The 18,766-nt window shown below is 42.3% G+C and overlaps 2 protein-coding genes and 9 non-coding genes across 15 annotated transcripts in view; all 11 read right to left on the reverse strand.

Annotated features, from left to right (window-relative positions):
* The window catches only part of colq (collagen like tail subunit of asymmetric acetylcholinesterase), a 41,165-nt gene extending 32,932 nt beyond the window's left edge, over positions 1–8,233 (reverse strand). For 2 of the 4 annotated variants that reach the window (XM_088998862.1, XM_088998860.1), the window contains exons 1-3: positions 7,866–8,231; positions 7,050–7,159; positions 6,722–6,808 (exon numbers count right to left, since the gene is read on the reverse strand). In XM_088998862.1, coding sequence (XP_088854988.1) covers positions 6,722–6,808; positions 7,050–7,159; positions 7,866–7,974 — 306 coding nt within the window. In that variant the 5' untranslated portion in view covers positions 7,975–8,231. Of the gene's footprint in view, positions 1–6,721; positions 6,809–7,049; positions 7,160–7,865 lie in introns of all 4 variants that reach the window. The other 2 variants (XM_088998861.1, XM_088998863.1) reach the window with 2 other exon arrangements.
* Positions 574–646, reverse strand: trnak-cuu (transfer RNA lysine (anticodon CUU)). Its single transcript has one exon. It is a non-coding gene; the product is annotated as a tRNA-Lys (tRNA).
* trnak-cuu (transfer RNA lysine (anticodon CUU)) lies at positions 803–875 on the reverse strand. The gene has a single exon. It is a non-coding gene; the product is annotated as a tRNA-Lys (tRNA).
* On the reverse strand, positions 1,512–1,584 carry trnak-cuu (transfer RNA lysine (anticodon CUU)). The gene has a single exon. It is a non-coding gene; the product is annotated as a tRNA-Lys (tRNA).
* Positions 1,726–1,799, reverse strand: trnak-cuu (transfer RNA lysine (anticodon CUU)). Its single transcript has one exon. It is a non-coding gene; the product is annotated as a tRNA-Lys (tRNA).
* trnak-cuu (transfer RNA lysine (anticodon CUU)) lies at positions 1,954–2,026 on the reverse strand. The gene has a single exon. It is a non-coding gene; the product is annotated as a tRNA-Lys (tRNA).
* On the reverse strand, positions 2,396–2,468 carry trnak-cuu (transfer RNA lysine (anticodon CUU)). Its single transcript has one exon. It is a non-coding gene; the product is annotated as a tRNA-Lys (tRNA).
* Positions 2,625–2,697, reverse strand: trnak-cuu (transfer RNA lysine (anticodon CUU)). Its single transcript has one exon. It is a non-coding gene; the product is annotated as a tRNA-Lys (tRNA).
* On the reverse strand, positions 3,067–3,139 carry trnak-cuu (transfer RNA lysine (anticodon CUU)). Its single transcript has one exon. It is a non-coding gene; the product is annotated as a tRNA-Lys (tRNA).
* trnak-cuu (transfer RNA lysine (anticodon CUU)) lies at positions 3,509–3,581 on the reverse strand. Its single transcript has one exon. It is a non-coding gene; the product is annotated as a tRNA-Lys (tRNA).
* A 1,028-nt stretch (positions 8,234–9,261) lies between the features above and the next one.
* On the reverse strand, positions 9,262–18,281 carry hacl1 (2-hydroxyacyl-CoA lyase 1). Of its 2 annotated transcripts, none has more exons than XM_088998859.1 (17): positions 18,100–18,281; positions 17,305–17,409; positions 17,191–17,231; positions 17,030–17,110; positions 16,419–16,491; positions 16,264–16,341; positions 14,827–14,921; positions 14,635–14,747; positions 14,417–14,552; positions 14,184–14,289; positions 13,860–13,943; positions 13,669–13,770; positions 13,187–13,341; positions 12,725–12,877; positions 12,509–12,616; positions 12,217–12,403; positions 9,262–10,927 (listed from the first exon to the last, which is right to left on the reverse strand). In XM_088998859.1, the coding sequence occupies exons 1-17, from the start codon at positions 18,148–18,150 to the stop codon at positions 10,895–10,897; spliced, it is 1,701 nt and encodes a 566-aa protein (XP_088854985.1). In that variant the 5' UTR covers positions 18,151–18,281; the 3' UTR covers positions 9,262–10,894. The 2 variants fall into 2 exon arrangements, with proteins under 2 accessions (XP_088854985.1, XP_088854984.1); XM_088998858.1 differs by having other exon boundaries at positions 12,217–12,427.
* Between the last annotated feature and the right edge of the window lie 485 nt (positions 18,282–18,766).

Raw genomic sequence — 18,766 nt, forward strand, 5'->3', positions numbered from 1 at the left:
TCGGTTCCGGTGCTGAAAATCTGAGTGCGTTGGTGTTCTGTCAATCAACAGTGGGCCTGGTCATCTCGCTTGTCTAACAAAGCTTTGTGAAGACTACATGTCAAACGTGGGGCTCGAACCCTCCACTTTGAGTTTAAGAGTCTCATGCATTTCCGACTGAGCTAGCCAGGCTGTTTTCTGAAATTCCAGAAGTGATTGTCAACGATGACGATTCCACGGTTCGGGTGCAGAAAGTTTGAGTGTGTTGGTGTTTTGTCCACCAACAGATACTGGTGGAGATTATCCTGGTCGTCTTACTTTTCCAAGAAAGTTTTTTAAAGACCATAAAAGAACGTTTTGTAAAAAGTATGCACACAACGTGGGGCTCGAACCCACAATCCTGAGGTTAAGAGTCTCATGCTTTTCCGATTGAGCTAGCCGGGCTGTTTTCTGAAATTCCAGGAGTGATTTTCAACTATGGCGATTCTATAATATGGGAGAAAAATTTTTGGAGTGTTTTGTGGTCACCAACAGATATTGGTGGAGATTATCCTGGTCGTCTTACTTTTCCAAGAAAGTTTCATAAAGAGTATGCGCCCAACGTGGGGCTCGAACCCACGACCCTGAGATTAAGAGTCTCATGCTCTGCCGACTGAGCTAGCCGGGCTGTTTTCTGACATTCCAGGAGTGATTGTCAACGATGACGATTCCACGGTTCGGGTGCAGAAAGTTTGAGTGTGTTGGTGTTTTGTCCACCAACAGATATTGGTGGAGATTATCCTGGTCGTGTCACTTTTCCAAGAAAGTTTTTTTAAAGAGTATGCGCCCAACGTGGGGCTTGCACCCACGACCCTGAGATTAAGAGTCTCATGGTCTTCCAACTGAGCTAGCAGGGCTTTTTATGAATTTCCACGAGTGATTGTCAACGATGACGATTCCTCGGTTCCGGTGTTGAAAATCTGTGTGTGTTGGTGCTCTGTCAATCAACAGTGGTGAGAATGGTCCTGGTCATCTCGCTTGTCTAACAAAGTTTTGTGAAGAGTATATGTCAAATGTGGGGCTCGAACCCTCCACTTTGAGTTTAAGAGTCTCATGCTTTTCCGACTGAGCTAGCCAGGCTCTTTTCTGAAATTCCAGGTGTGATTGTCAACGATGACGATTCCACGGTTTGGGTGCAGAAAGTTTGAGTGTGTTGGTGTTTCGTCCACCAACAGATACTGGTGGAGATTATCCTGGTTTTCTCACTTTTCCAAGAAAGTTTTTTAAAGACCATGCGCCCAACTTCAAAGAACGTTCTGTAAAGAGTATGAACCCAACGTGGGGCTCGAACCCACAATCCTGAGGTTAAGAGTCTCATTCTTTTCCGATTGAGCTAGCCGGGCTGTTTTCTGAAATTCCAGGAGTGATTTTCAACTATGGCGATTCTATAATATGGGAGCAAATTTTTTGGAGTGTTTTGTGGTCACCAACATATATTGGTGGAGATTATCCTGGTCGTCTCACTTTTCCAAGAAAGTTTTGTAAAGAGTACATATCAAACGTGGGGCTCGAACCCACGACCCTGAGATTAAGAGTCTCATGCTCTTCCGACTGAGCTAGCTGGGCTTTTTGTGAATTTGCAGGAGTGATTGTCAACGATGACGATTCCTCGGTTCCCGTGCTGAAAATCTGAGTGCGTTGGTGTTCAGTCAATCAACAGTGGGCCTGGTCATCTCGCTTGTCTAACAAAGCTTTGTGAAGAGTACATGTCCAACGTGGGGCTCGAACCCACCACCCTGAGATTAAGAGTCGCATGCTCTTCCGACTGAGCTAGCCTGGGTGTTTTCTGAAATTCCAGTAGTGATTGTCAACGGTGACGATTCCACGGTTTGGGTGCAGAAAGTTCGAGTGTGTTGGTGTTCTGTCCACCAACAGATATTGGTGGAGATTATCCTGGTCGTCTTACTTTTCCAAGAAAGTTTCATAAAGAGTATGCGCCCAACGTGGGACTCGAACCCACGACCCTGAGATTAAGAGTCTCATGCTCTGCCGACTGAGCTAGCCGGGCTTTTTGGGAATATCCAGAAGTGATTGTCAACGATGACGATTCCTCGGTTCCGGTGCTGAAAATCTGAGTGCGTTGGTGTTCTGTTAATCAACAGTGGTCCTGGTCATCTCGCTTGTCTAACAATGCTTTGTGAAGAGCACATGTCCAACATGGGGCTCAAACCCAGCACCCTGATTTTAAGAGTCGCATGCTCTTCCGACTGAGCTTGCCGGGGTGTTTTCTGAAATTCCAGGAGTGTTTGTCAACGATGACGATTCCACGGTTCGGGTGCAGAAAGTTTGAGTGTGTTGGTGTTCTGTCCACCAACAGATATTGGTGGAGATTATCCTGGTCGTCTCACTTTTCCAAGAAAGTTTTGTGAAGAGTATGCGCCAAACGTGGGGCTCGAACCCACGACCCTAAGATTAAGAGTCTCATGCTCTTCCGACTGAGCTAGCCGGGCTGTTTTCTGAAATTCCAGGAGTGATTGTCAACGATGATGATTCCACGGTTCGGGTGCAGAAAGTTTGAGTGTGTTGGTGTTTTGTCCACCAACAGATATTGGTGGAGATTATCCTGGTCGTGTCACTTTTCCAAGAAAGTTTTTTTAAAGAGTATGCGCCCAACGTGGGGCTTGCACCCACGACCCTGAGATTAAGAGTCTCATGCTCTTCCGACTGAGCTAGCCGAGCTTTTTGTGAATTTCTAGGAGTGATTGTCAACGATGACGATTCCTCGGTTCCGGTGCTGAAAATCTGAGTGCGTTGGTGTTCTGTCAATCAACAGGGGGCCTGGTCATCTCGCTTGTCTAACAAAGCTTTGTGAAGAGTACATGTCCAACGTGGGGCTCGAACCCACCACCCTGAGATTAAGAGTTGCATGCTCTTCCGACTGAGCTAGCCGGGGTGATATCTGAAATTCCAGGAGTGATTGTCCACGGTGACGATTCCACGGGTGGGGTGCAGAAAGTTCGAGTGTGTTGGTGTTCTCTCCACCAACAGATATTGGTGGAGATTATCCTGGTCGTCTTACTTTTCCAAGAAACTTCCATAAAGAGTATGCGCCCAACGTGGGGCTCGAACCCACGACCCTGAGATTAAGAGTCTCATGCTCTGCCGACTGAGCTAGCCGGGTTTCTTGTGACCTTCCAGGAGTGATTGTCAACGATGACGATTCCTCGGTTCCGGTGCTGAAAATCTGAGTGCGTTGGTGTTCTATCAATCAACAGTGGTCCTGGTCATCTCGCTTGTCTAACAAAGCTTTGTGAAGAGTACATGTCCAACGTGGGGCCCGAACCAACCACTCTGAGATTAAGAGTCTCATGCTTTTCCGACTGAGCGAGCCGGGCTGTTTTCTGAAATTCCAGGAGTGATTGTCCACGGTGACGATTCCACGGGTCGGGTGCAGAAAGTTCAAGTGTGTTGGTGTTCTGTCCACCAACAGATATTGGTGGAGATTATCCTGGTCGTTTTACTTTTCCAAGAAAGTTTCATAAAGAGTATGCGCCGAACGTGGGGCTCAAACCCACGACCCTGAGATTAAGAGTCTCATGCTCTGCCGACTGAGCTAGCCGGGCTTTTTGTGAATTTCCAGGAGTGATTGTCAACGATGACGATTCCTCGGTTCCGGTGCTGAAAATCTGAGTGCGTTGGTGTTCTGTCCACCAACAGATATTGGTGGAGATTATCCTGGTCGTGTCACTTTTCCAAGAAAGTTTTTTAAAGAGTATGCGCCCAACGTGGGGCTTGCACCCACGACCCTGAGATTAAGAGTCTCATGGTCCACTGACTGAGCTAGCCAGGCTGTTTCCTGAGATTCCAGGAGTGATTGTCAACGATGGCGATTCCATAATCGAGTGCAGAATTGTTTGAGTTTGTGTGTTATGTCAAACAATCGACAATGGTGAATCATCTTTACAATGGTGAATCATCTTTATTGACAAGTATGTAGAACACACAAGGAATTTGTTTCCTGGTCGAACACGCTGCACTAGTATCATCAGCAAAAAATTTGCAAAGAGGCACTATACAATTCCATTTCGGCTACTGTTCAGAGTTAATGGCTTGGGGGAAGAAGCTGTTTAAATGTCTGCTGGATTTGGTGCGCATGGATCGGTAGCGCCTGCCTGAGGGGAGTAGCTGGAAAAGGTGGTGGGCAGGGTGCGGAGGGTCCAGTATGATTTTCCGCACCCTAGTTTGGAGTCTTGCAGTGTGCAAGTCCTCGAGAGTGGGTAGGGCGGTGCCAATAATATTTTTCGCCATCCTAACTGTCCGTATGCGCCCATCGTGGGGCTCAAACCCACGACCCTGAGATTAAGAGCCTCATGCTCTACCGACTAAAATAGGCAGGCTGTTCTTTTTAATTCTAATCCACTGTGGCGATTCCACAATCAGGGTGCTTAAATTTTGAGTAAGGTGGTGTTCTGTCCACCAAAACGTAGTGGTGGAAAATGTCCTGGTCGTCTATTGTACCCAACAAAGTTTCATAAAGTGCATGCGCCCAACATGGGCTTGAATCCGCAACCATGCAATTAAGAGTCTCATTCTCTGCCCATTGAGTTTGCCAGGTTATTATTCTAAATTCTAAAAAAGGTACTCCAAGTTGGCAATTACATGGCGGTTGACAATGTGGTCTTATGCTGCTAAGGCAGCCCAATGTGGTCGGGCACAGCAAAACATTTTATCATAAATTATTCATATCAGGAGAATAGGAGAGAAAAATCTGCCTGAATGTCTTAATAAACTGCAATCAACAACTGCAAACAGCCTTAGATTGGTAATCCCCGGAATGTACGCAAGACAGTGTGCCTTTCCAGGCAGACAACTCTTCATCAAGTTTAAAAAAATGACATGGGGCACGCTGCCATCCAACCAGTGGAAAAAGGCTATTTATGTCTGTGGCTAAATGCAGAGTGTTAATGGGCTGCTGTGTTCCATGCATGAGAGTCCGCCGCCTGTCTCCTCTCCAGGATTTTCTCAAATTGAAGACCTCAGTCACATGTCAACTGTTTAGTTCTGCATCTTCTTTTAAATCTATTGGGCATGATTGAAAAAAATCTCAGGTGAATTTTGTTAGGGCAATACAAACACATTTTAAACATATTTTCTATTTCCTTACACATCGTTTTATTTACTAGGACTTCTTGTCATCATATCACATTCTGTCCGTCAGTCTTTATAAAAGCTCTCCCAACAAGCCCCGCCCACTTTTTTTCTCTCTCCTCTCTTGGCTTTTTCTCTCTGCCCTTTAGGGTCAGGCAGTTACATTTTTTGCCTTCCCAAAGATTAATTAATCTATTTGTTTTTACTTTTGATTCTTGCTTCGTTAATAATGACCCAACCAAATTTTAAAACAAAAAAAACAACAACAAATCCCTAGATCATAGAAGAACATCCGTCAACCCTTTCTTTTGAAACATTATTTTCTTTCCTCGCACATGTCTCGAGTTAAGTGCAGTCTAACTGTGTGCATAGGGGATGTTTTCTTTTGCTTTGATCTTTTTGGAGACTTGCTTCTTGGCCAATGGGAGCAGTACCTCTCATTCCCTTTAAATCTAGCGCATCATAGACGCATGCGTGGTTTACGTGGCGTAATCAGAGTTGACTGGCTGGAATCCATACAGGAGATGCGCACCCCACCAGTGTAAAGTAGGCATTTACAGACATTTCGTGGGATTATTTTTTTTTAATTTCAAGATGATGATGATCATCATTATCATCTTGATCATCATCATAAAGCCCAGCATTGCGCTGTGCGATCTGACACATTCCCAAACATGTCAGCTGCATGAAAATCAAGATTGCCTAATTTTTATGTCTAAATTCTTCATCGATGCTTCACTCAGGTGTACGCGTGAAATTCTCCAGCGACAATGAATTAGTCCAAAAACAATGTATTCACTACAAAAACAATACAACACAACCTGATTTATATTGTGCTTTCACAACAAATAATGTAATATTGTTTTAGAACAGGGGTAGGGAATTCCGATTCCTTGAGAGCCATACCTTGCCTAATTTGGAGCTCTCCATGCTCCAATAAACCTGATTCTATTAATCATGATCATTTCGGGCTTTTATAGAACTTCCTGATGGGCTGATCGTTTGAATCAAGTTTGTTGGAATTAGGAGGGATCGAAAGCAGGTTGGAAAATACGAGCCCAAAGCCTGTGTGAACCGTGCCAGAAAAACGTGACAATAAGCAGTAGGCTGGCTAAAAGCTCTTAGAATACAAAAAAAATTGTGTACTTTAAATGTTCCAAGTGTCAGTAAAATCATTTTTCCGTTGTATATGGCGCACCAGAGTATAAGGCGCACCCCCAATGAATGGTGTATTTTCAAACCTGTTCCATACATAAGGCACACCGGACTATAAGGCGCACCTTCAATGAATGAAGAAAGTTTTCCAAATAGAATATATAAATATATATAAAGGTTTTTGGCACACCACATTATAAGGCGCTGCAGTGGAGGCTGGGGTTATGCACGACTTCTTCAACAGGGGGAAATGGAGTTGATGGCTGCTGGTAGTATCTGTTGTGGCTTAATAGTACTTCACATATAAGGCGCACCTGCGTATTAGGCGCAGAGTCATCTTGGGAAGAAAAATCAAGGCTTTTGGGTGTGCCTTATAAACCGTAAAATATGATACATAATATATGTCAGGTTCTAACGAAACATGTAGACAAAGACAATTCAACATTTTGTAAGCTCTTACCTGAGGTCCTGGGGGGCCAGTGGGTCCGGGGGGACAACGGGCACAGTAGGAATCTTTACTTTCAGATGAGGAATCGGAATCACTATCCTAATGGAAGACAATAACAAAATCTCTCAAATAATCTTTGACTGATTCTCACAAAATCATGATCCAAAGCATACCACAACATCTCGTCTATTTTAAGTATGCGTGTACAGTATCTCTGTTATTTGGAGGTTAAAAGAGACCGAGTGTGTGACACCAGTTGGACCTATTCCAAGGACACGACAACATTGACACATGTCGGATATTCCTCAAAAGGACGGCGTGTCACATGACTTGGACTCACATGAATGTGGCGGCGCCAGATTGAAGGGGGTGGAGGGAAAAGAGGAGGTGGAGGTGGACTCACTAAACAGCATGCGTTCAACCTCCTCTGCTGCTCCTGGGGCGTGAGCACTGTGCAAGGTGTCAAGAAGGAAGATTGTGAGGAGAGGCCACAACAATATATGTGAGTGGATTCACGCGTGGGGAAACATCTGGCGGCAAACGTGCAATCCCGAAAGAAGGTTAAGCACAAACACTTAACATGCAGGAAACAGGTGGAAACTATCAAATGGTGACACCCGTCCAACAGTCACTTGTGCAGACATGAGGTACCGCTACATTCGCTATTTATAGAGGCATTTCCAGTCCACCTCGTGGGCAACAACCACATGACATCAAGAGTAGTTCACAACACCATTTGACTATGTACACGGAAACACAAACATTGAATAAAGATCCAAAACATGCATACATACAACTCAATTATAATAATGCTCAGTTTTGATTGACACCGATGACTGAATTCTCCATGTATCGTTTTCAGATCCACGTTTTACTGAGAGCCGTGTCTAATACAGTATTGTCCTTCCCAGATAAAATGACACAATTAAGTAAATGTACAAAGCAAATTAAAATCACTGCAAAATAAACCTCCCTAGAAATGTTATGTGAATGTCTGTGCTGTCAATCAAAGATGAGCCTCATTATTATACAGTACAAAGTTCAATTAGACTTCCTACAATGGCACAGTTTTTCTTCATACTGATGCTACCAGGACACTTTCAACATCCGTTCATGCACATCCAAAGAAACGAGCATATCATGACCTCGGGGTTACCTGCTGGGAATGAACTAAAGCTGTCCAGGAAAGTCGAGTGCACCAGGCCATAGCAAAAGCACAGCGTCAGGTAGACTCCATGTAATCGAGGACTTATTCTACTCCTCATAGTTGGTTCGTGAAGCAAAAAAAAGCAGCCCTCTCTTGACTCTCAGCCTTCCTGTCTGCGTCTTACCTCCCCATCCTTTCTCTCCTCTTCGCTCTGGCGTCTTTACGCCCTCGCGAGAGGGGCATGTCCACCAATGCCCATTAAACCTTTCCTCTGCATCCGTGTGCGCTAAAATTACAGAGGGCAGCCTGCCAGCTGCTTATGGGTGCCAGGATTAGATCTCTACTACTGCTGGGGGTGCCTTTGTTGTTTCCACCCCCCCCCCCCCCCCCCCCTCACAAGGGGGGAACGAACCCTGACTGTTTGTATTCATACAAATCATACAATGAAAAACACATAAGATATTCCAATACAAATGAAGGTAATGTAGATTTACAATAACCCATTCATTTCACATCACGACAATATCTTAAACAACACACACACACATTTTGCATTAGAATGAATGTGCATCTTTAAATGACTTTTTTTTCTGTGAGCATAAGGCACCACCTTTATCAGTATAAATGAAGGGAAGAATTTTAGACAAGGTAATACATTGGAATTGTTAAAATATGGGCACATGTTATGACATACAAGGCTTAACAAATGCTCCCTACTCCAATCTAAGTTTTGGAATACACAGTGGCGGGCCATGGATTTCATCACTAGGCCTTCATTAGTTCTATGTCTGAATGAATCCCGACTGAAAAAAGTGTGGTGTGATTTATTATAAATCTACTAAAGGGTAGCATTAGCCTAGAAATAACTGACCGACGTTTCTTAATTAGTATGTCCATTTTTTCTTGAAAAATCCGTCTTGAAAATGGCTTTAACAGTTAATCTCCAACAAGTCCATTTCTTCCCTTTCTGTCATTGTGGGTTGCCAAATTGCGATTAAATAAACACAATATGCTTGCTTATGCAGCTCGCTACCGATACAGTGTGTGAGCATTGGAAAGTCTGCTCTTGTCACTTGCAGCTTGTGATCAGAGCAGTTTTCGCAAACTATGATTGACGAGTGACTAGCCAATCACAGTTTGCAAAAACTCTGCCGTTTACCAGCGCCTTCAAGAGGGCATTGGTACCCCTTTTGGGTTGCCAACTCGAAATCTGATTGGTGAGAACAACGATTGATTGACACATTTTATGCTCCAGGGCCCGCAGAACTGATTGTGAAGGCGTCCAGGTAGATTTCTGACCCTGGTAACAAATGAGGGCTGAAAGGTGATTGGTTAAATGCTTAAATACGAAAACACGCGTCTGTAAACAGCACAACAGGGGAAAAGTAATGAAAGGCAGCTGAAAGAATATTTGGAATTATTTAATAAGAATTCATGGACAAAATATAATTAACATCAGTCCGTGATTCTGATATTTTTAGGCCAGCAGAAAAGGCTTTGCACGCCTTGACAGTCCGTCAGTAACCGGGGAAATTATTCAGAGAATTGGAGAATGATTATAAAATTGGAGAAAATATAGTTTTATTGGTTGAAAGTTATGCTTGATTCATGATTGACTCCACCGATTTCATTGAAGTGAGGATTGGACTCAGCCAAATCATCCCTTGATTTCACTCCATGGTGCTTTCTACTATCTTTGTGACTGCTTTATTTCATGTATATGATAGCTGTCCATGTTAAGTGCTTTGTTACAGCTTCAGCTGTTGTTAAAGCGCTATATAAATCAGTATGTATTGTATTCTTAGTCACTCATTTTGTTCATAATCTTAATGGACAGAATTTCTCAGCGCAGGCAATGTGTTGAGGGGGTCCGGTGTGGTGGCCATGGTATTAGGTCTCTTCTTTTTGTGGGTAGTGTGGTGGTGTTTGTTTTTTTTTCAAGCCATGATCTTCAACTCTCATTGGCAGGCAAGTCTGAAACGGTTAAATCAGCGTTTCCAAATCTAAGAACATTGTACTCAGTGGGAAAAGGTTGCAATGCACATTCCAAGTTGGGAATAAGATCTGTCCCAAGTGGAGGAGTTCAAGTCTATTGGGGTCTTGTTCGTGAGTGAGGGAAAAGTCAGTTGGCGATTGACAGGTGGATCACCTTAGGGTCTGCACTGAGGCAGGACAAAGTGACTAGGGAGAAGGAAGTCTGGGCTTTAGCTGCTGCACAAAGGGCTTGAAGAAGAGAATGAATGGATACATTTCTTATTTTAGGTAGGCCTGGAGAGCAGTTTCAAATTTTGGGTAAGAAGAAGTGAAGTCCATTTTAAATTCCTCATTCCTGATCAAAATAATGACTAAAACTTAGGAGAGTTTGCATTTTACAATGGTCGATGGTACATTCTAATATTTGTTAAGCACTGCACAGTATATATACAGTATATATTAATTAATTTACATATGTATTGACAACATTATATTCTGATGCACACTCTCATTCTAAATAAATGCATCACTGCACACCAATGGTCAATCATTGAAAATATGTTCTGCTGCATAAGGCGCACACAAAAGCCTTCAATTTCTTCAAAAGATGACCCTGCACCTTATACGCAGGTGTGCCTTATATGTGAAGTAATATTGAGCCACAGCGGGTCTCGCAACTACTGTCAGCAGCCACCAATTCCATTTCCCCCTGTAGAAGAAGTGGCGTGTAACCCCAACCCCTACTGTTGCGCCTTATAATGTGGTGTGCCTTATATTTGGGAAATGTTTATATGTTTACATATTATATTTGGGAAAACTTGTTTCATTCATTGAAGGTGTGCCTGGTGGGGGTTCACCTTAAACTCAATGCGCATTATACACTCGAAAATATAATATACATTGAGCATTCAGCAGGCTTCAAATATTAGCAAATGATGCTTGGCAGTTCTTGAAAATCTCCCCAACCTTCATAAAAAAATATATAATTTGTTGAAGAAAAACTTCAGTCATTAAGAAACAATCATGTGTTGAGGTTGTCATTCCAAAAAAGATTCACTTTCCTTCTATAAATTGGAACGGGTCAGCCACGGGAACTCCTGGAAATGAAGAAAAAAAACTATATAAGTATTTTTTTCCTTAATCATTGATAACATTTGTAAGTATTTGCTCTTGGATGACATTTTGACTAATCGACTGACAACCAGGTATCCGTTGTCAATCACGAGGGTGCTTCGTGCCGCAATGGAACCCTCCATCACCTGAATGTATCCATGCTACCATGCACAGGGGGTTGCGTGGATACATTCAACATAAACACAGAGGGCCTCACTTTCTAATTATAAGGGACCAGAAATAGAGGGGTCAAGTTGATGTGAGGTTGAGGGATTGTGAGTGGAAAGGAGAAGCTCACAGTGCACCTGTGGAGTGGAAGGATTAGCACTCAGGGACACATTGCAGTCAAATAAACACAGAGTCGCTTATTGGCCTTTAATAATCACCAAATGGAATGCCGCTGATTTTAATTCCAACCAGTTTCAGCATTGCAGCTCTTGTTGATGATATTTCCTGGTCCTTCGCCATTTGTTCAACCTGTTCTGATGTTCAGGCCACAGCCAATCAGATTCTTTCGTCCTGTTGTGTCCTACTTCAAAAGTACGGTATTAACCTCACCCTAGATGTCACGATTTTCATTCTAAGTGGTTTTGTGTTTGTTCTGTTCTGGTTTACGAACAGTTTCCCAACCAATGAGATATTGCACTTTTTTGTATGCACAATTAACTCATATTTTGCAATTTCCATGCGGAAAGTTTATTTGAACACAAAGCTTATTATTTTGTTGTATGAATGGCAACAGATGGATACACAGGTTTGCTGTACCTTCTACCATGTCGTGGATTAGCCTTTCAGTGCTTTGCCTCTCCCTATGATTGTTGGCATAGATAGCCGAACAAATTATTTGACATCAAGAAATACTAGTTATTGGAAAAGTCAGTGAAATTGGAATCCTGTAGTTTAAAACAACACTGTTCGTAATACTTACCACACCAATGCAACTTCAGTCCCTCTATGGCTACATTAAATGAATTGTAATGGTAGAAGCACTTGATGTGTCAAAAATGTCAACATAAATTAACAACTTAGCAATGTTTGCTGTTTGTGTGCAGTGATTGGGATGGGCCAAAGAAAGTGAAATGCTTCCTCCTAAAGGATCTATGTGGAATGGCAATGTAGACGACAATTCTCTCTGCTCTGTGTAGGATTCAAAATGTTTAGGTCTGTGCGTGGTCAGGTGGTTTAATCTCCTTCAAATATTGCTGTAATTCATAATGTGGTTATTTAAAGTTTAGATCATATTTAATATTCCCCTTGTCAGAATCATGTGTACCTGTTGCTTTCTGTCTGAAGAAGGGTCGATGAGCACGTTGAGAAGACTTGGCCTCTCCCGATCACTCAAGCTGAGCTGCAAAGCATTACACAGCTCCTCCACCGTCCTCACCAGGAAACCACGGCCACCAAATGCTGTCATCACTTGATCGTAGCGCGCGTCAGGCAGGAGGGTCACAGGGGGAGCTCTGCACAGGCAAGGAACAGTATTTCTACTAAATAAATAAAAAACACGCGTCATAGCAGACTGCATTTGATGTAGCATAATTTAGACAATCTCAGTATTGTCTCACATTCGAGTCAAATCCCCCATTTTAGCCATTTCTTTCCATGTCTCAGGGTCCACTCCACTGTATATACCATTGTTGTTCACAACAATCACAATTATCGGTAGGGAATATCTGGTAAAAAAAAAGAGGTTTGCATCATAATAATAAAAATAAAAATAGATCCGCATACAATTGCTAGAGAAAATGCATATCATGAGAAAGTAAGTGAATTTTACTTACCTGCACATGGTTTCTACCTCCATGCCAGAAAAGCCAAAGGCACTGTCGCCTTCCACACAGACAATCCTTCGTCCAATATTCCTCTCCACAGCAGCGGCAGCGATAGCAAAACCAGGGCCGACCCCCATTGTTCCAAACGTACCCGCATCCAACCTAAAGGCCATAAGGAATAACCGCGACAGACTAAATTAATTTGGACTAACACTTTTGATCCGAACTTTTAACTATGTTATTGCAGAAAGAAATATGATACTTGCAAATTCAAATCACCACTTTTTAAAAATATATTATATTTTGTTATATTGCTTTTTGTCTATTTTGTTATAGAGCTTTTTTTGTTATCGTACTAATGAGACAATGTAAAATATGTGCCTGATAAAAACAATTCTGATTCAGTTAAAGTCCGCTAGTCATTTCACCCTACTTCATAACAAAGCTACCCTTGGATGAAAGATGGCTTGCCTCTGTCGGGGTAAGTAGTTATTCAACATGGTGCGTCCAATGTCCATCGTGTTCGCGCCCTCGCTGACAATGATGCAGTCATGCGGCAGCAGCTGTGAGATGTGGTGAAACACTGTATAATAGCTCATTGGCATCACTGACTGGAGAGCGAGTGCCTGTGGCCAGAGGAAGGACAAAAAAGGTTGTGAAGTAAAACATGCTTCAAATAAATTACTGAACCTGTGGTAAGTGCATCTGCCATGTAAAGTTTTTTTTTTTTTTTTTTTTTTTGGGGGGGGGGGGGGTCAAAGCTCAGCTCCTTAAAAAAAAAAAAAAAAAAACGACGTGTTAGGTTCACTGACACTAAACTGTTGTCGGTATGAGGACATTTTTGTCCATATTCGAATTTGATTATTACTTGATGAAAATAATGATTTTATACTGTTTGTTTATGAGGCGAAAAGCAAGCATATTTTTACATTTTTGTAATCGCCAATACTCACATTTGATATTTTTGTATTACTGGCCATTTTCGCCCTCAGTGTTCTCCACCATTCTGTGTTTGAAGGATATTTCCAACCATCTTTCATAAGACACTTTGACAGCTAAAGGAGAGAGGTTCATTATATTTAAAAAAAACATAAAAGCTGCTTTTTTTGGCATCTAATATCAGCAAAAAATGAGTTTTACACACCTGTTTGACGACCGCATTGATGTCCCCCAGAAGAGCAACAGCCGGCCTCACATTGTTTCCCATCTCTTCAGAGCAAAGGTCAACCTGTAGAAAGAACATCGTTCAGCAATACTAACGATGGAGCCATTAATTGCAATATGGGTCAGACAGAAAAGATTCCTAAAATTTTCCTATGGCCTTTTGTGGTTTTGATCACATCTAAAATGCATACACTTTGAATTAAAATTTGGATTATCTAATAAGCCAGCACCACATTTTGACAAAGCATTGTACAATAAAAACACACAAAATAGACATAACGCATAAATTTTAAAAATTACCAACCTGAATAATCTTCACATTTGGGTCAAATCTGGGCGGCAGACCAAAATGGAGGATCCAATTGAGTCGGGCTCCAAGAAGAAGCACCACGTCTGTCTGGAGAAGAGCTCTTTATTTCAACCCATTTGATTTGAGTTGAGAGAGGAAGATTTAAAAAAAAATAATCATAGTTTATGAATAAGAATGACTAATCGCCACAGTATTTCAATAACAATAAAGGAATTATTGTGGTCTACCGTGAGCGTGCAGCTGCAACACATTTGGGGTGATCATCAGGCAGCACTCCTTTCCCCATGGGGGTCGGAAGGAACGGTAGTTGGCTGAATTCTACAAAGTCCCTAAGGATGGATTCTGCTCGACCATAGGCTGCACCTGTGGGTCACAACCAGAAAATGGAGGATATTTCAAGACATCATGCACATACGTAGTTTATGTTACCAGTAGTTTCTTCTACCTTTGCCAATGATGGCCAAAGGCCTTTTAGCTGATTTCAACACAGTGATGGCCTCCGACACTGCGGCAGGGTCAGCCAAGGAAATAGGAGGAGGCGGACAGCAGCGGACAAATCTGCAGGAAAAAAACATGAAGTTGAATGCTTAAATGCTTTGTCATGGATCAGATAACAGATAACATCAATATGACAAACCTAACTGTGCTTCGGTCCACTTTGGCATTCACCATATCCCCTGCAATGTCCACATAACAAGCGCCTGGACGCCCATATATGCTTGTGCGAACAGCCTGCGTAAACAAAACAAAAAAAATTGTAATGTGTCTATATTAGTGTTTGCTTTGTGTGTGTGTGTGCGTGTGCGTGTGTGTGTGTGTGTGTGTGTGTGTGTGTGTGTGTGTGTGTGTGTGTGTGTGTGTGTGTGTGTGTGTGTGTGTGTGTGCGTGCGTGTGTGTGTGTGTGTGCATGGGGAGGCGGAGTGGGGTGTTAATTGGTGTTATTTGTTGAAAAACAGCTATTTGCTCTTTTTGATATCAAGTGCCATTTGACTTCAAGACGGCGCCGCGAGAGTGGCTGCCTTTTCAGCAGCTCATGTATTTTGTTTTTCTACTTTCATTCCATTTATCACTTTGCTGCTGTGAAATGTAAATTTCTCCACTGCGAGACTAATAAAGGCAAATCCAATCCAATCCATTTTGTGTGCTATTTTGTGGCGTCTTGGTGTCCAAAACTATTGGGAAGTGAGGTGAGGAGCTTTGGTTTGAAAAAGGTAGTGCTTGGCCCAAGGTTGCAAACTCTATATGCAATCCTTTTAATCATAATACATATAATAATACATTTCACTTATAAGCACTTTCAAAGCAATCAAGGTCACCTTACAGTCACAGAATATTTTTTTTCTGTGGGTGAGCAGCGGCAGCCACACGTGCCAGCTTCACGCAACCCGGAAGAAACTCAAATAGAGATAAATCTAGCCAGCTCACTAATGGATATCTAATAGCTAGCTAGATAGCTAGACAGCCATATAGCTAATAAATAGCTAGCTAAATATGTACCCATCTAGCCAGACAGCTAATATATATAGCTAACATATAGCTAATAGATAGCTAATAAATAGCAAATAGTTATCTAGCTAGGTAGCCAGCTAGATAGCCAGCTTGCTGGCTAGCTAGATAGCCAGCAGGATAGCTAGATACAGGTAGCTAGATAGCTGGATAGCTAGATAAATAAAAAGTGAAGAGAGGAAAATAGAAATAAGAATAAAGTGAAAAGACAAAAAAGCCAAATTGAAAATACCGTACACCATTCATTGGAGGTGCCCCTTATACTCCGCTACACCTTATACAACGGAAAATACGGTATTAAGAAATTTTCTTTTTTTTAATGGTGTGACTTTGGATGGCACGTGTTGCGGCTGTCACCGGCTGTTAATTTGAATCTTACTTTTTTTAGAGCGTCATTACTTGGTTTAAGATTTTTAACTGCAGCAGGGCTCTGTCTCTATTCCCTAAATAGTGGGCAAACACTGTACTGTTAGGAAACTAATTAAAATTCCACTCAACTCTCTTCAATATCATCTTAAGAGGCTCAGATAAAGGGAGGAAGCCCTCCATCACACTATTGATGTATTACCTTCTCAATCACAGAAGGGATGGCTTTAAGACTGCTTGGCCTTGCAGAAAACTTGCTATAGAGGCGACATGCTTCCACCTAAACAAAAAGGAATGAATTCAAGGAGGGGCAATCGACATTTCATATTGGCGTTGCTCATGCACATTTTTTATCACCTGTGGAAATTCTTGAAAGGCCCCTGCTGTCTCTTGGCTTCTATCTGAAGACCCTCCGATAACAACCACCGGCCTTTGTGTGAGATGTGAAATGCATTTCAGAATTCCACTTCACAAGATACACAATTCCGCCGCCTATTTAAGATTCATCTCATCTCATTTTCCGTACCGCTTATTCCTCATTAGGGTCACGGGGGTTGCTGGAGCCTATCTCAGCTGTCTTCGGGCACGAGGCGGGGGACACCCTGAATTGGTTGCCAGCCAATCGCAGGGCACACAATGTACGTCTTTGTGTCACAGTCACTCTCACACTCACACCTAGGGACAATTTGGAGTGGTCAATCTGCCTGCCATGCATGTTTTTGAAGTGTGGGAGGAAACCAGAGGACCCGGAGAAAACCCATGCGGGTCCGGGGAGAACATGCAAACTCCACACAGGGAGGCCGGACCGGGACGCGAACCGGCGACCTCTGCACTGTGAAGCCGGTGTGCTAACCACTCGACTACCGGGCCGCCCCTATTTAAGATTACAACACGTAAATCCAATTTTTGGCAGTTTGGCTCCCATTCACTATTCTTTAGGAATTATTGACATTTTTTTAAATTCATACCAGCAGTTCATGTTGGAATTGGCCATCCCGCCGAGAGCATGAATGAGACCAGGTCCAGACACCACAAGGCAGGCACCAGGCCTGAATGAAGAGAACAATCCAGAATAAAGATGACAGACCAGATGTTTTTTTAATTTTTTTTTTTTATCACAATGTCTTACCTCCCGGTGAGGTATCCAACAGCAGATGCAGCATAACAGGCCTAATGAAAAATAACATTAGATCTAACACAAGAACCAATAGAAACTGAGAAGAACATCTCAAGTGCTGCTTACCGCTTGTTCATTGCGCATGCCAATGTATTTGATTCCTGCAGCCTGGGCAGCCATCGCTACTTCAATAACAGGAACACCGACAATCCCAAACATGTATTCCACTTGCTGTAAGGACAATATATATCTTCTGATTAACTGTTTTCAGAAATCTTTAGATTACTTACATGTTAATAACTACTACAAAGTTTTAGCGGGCTGTAGACAAACACATAATGTATTGTTTTCTTTGCTTGAGACACCTACTTGAATTTCATAAGCACAATTTGAAGTTCAACCAAAATTGTGTGTAAGCTCTCAGTCGTACAGGAGTGGTCCATCGATGAAAAGGTTTCTTCAGCTGTCATCTGTACTTCTTTGAAATAAGAAAGTCAAAGAAGTACAGACGACGGCTGAAGAAACCTTTTCATCGGTTAAACCAAAAGTGTTTGTCTTTACTTTGCAAACGTAGAACGCGTGCGCGCGTATGTGTTTTCTCCATGTCAGGCCACTCTTTCCATTGTATCTGTCAGGTGCCTTCATCAGGAGAACTGTTTTTTGCTTTATTTTAGTTGACATTCATTTTATTACGCAAGGCTTAACATACTGTGCATTGACATTCGTACGGAAACTGATAACGCCTAAATATAAGTTTTAAAAAATCCCAGTAGTTAATGCATATTAATACACCTATACAACGTGCTTCAAGTCTCCGCGAACTCAAAGCCTGATCGTTTAGTGAACTTTGAGACGCATAGTAAAAAACGGAGCTTTAAACAAACATCAATGACCCAACTGGTGTTTTTGCTTTCAACTGACCTGATTTTTAAGAGACTCAGCAATGAGCTGAGCTCCAGTCACTTCGTCCATGGTTCTCGAGAAAACAAAGTCACTGCCAAATGTTCAAAGTGTAATCTTTATTTCCCAACTACATGTTGTACATGTATTGGGAGACGGAGCAACTCCTCTGTGGCTGGTTGTTCAAGACCGGTTACGCTCAAATCCTGAAGTAGAACAGTTTTAACTTCCGCGTGATGAGCCAATCAGTTGGGAGCTTGTTACATCATGGTAGTATGGAAGAGCACATTGGACAACGCACGAAAACACATGGACGTTGGAATTTTTGGTGGAACGCTGAAATTTTCAAAAACAGCCTGAAGGCGTGGCTTGTTGCTTTTAAAGTTTTTTGTTACTGATTCATATTACATGTAAAAATACGACACAAGATATACAGAATAAACACGTTTCATGATCTCATGATAGTGTGTACATTGTACAAAACGAGCACTTATACTACAAGTGCTCGTTTTGTTAAACTTATTCTGAAAAATCGATGAGAAGGTTTCTTCAGCCGTCATCTGTACAATTTTGAAGGTTTCGGACGTTTCGCCTCCTATCCAAGAGGCTTCGTCAGCGAACTAAAGTCTGACTGGTTGTATCGGCCCTATTTAGAAAGGCTTTAACTACTCTACAAAAAGACAAAAAT

The sequence above is a fragment of the Hippocampus bargibanti genome, linkage group LG06 (genome assembly GCF_051943395.1).
Source record: "Hippocampus bargibanti isolate YZ-2025 linkage group LG06, ASM5194339v1, whole genome shotgun sequence".
NCBI classification, from domain to species: Eukaryota; Metazoa; Chordata; class Actinopteri; order Syngnathiformes; family Syngnathidae; genus Hippocampus; species Hippocampus bargibanti.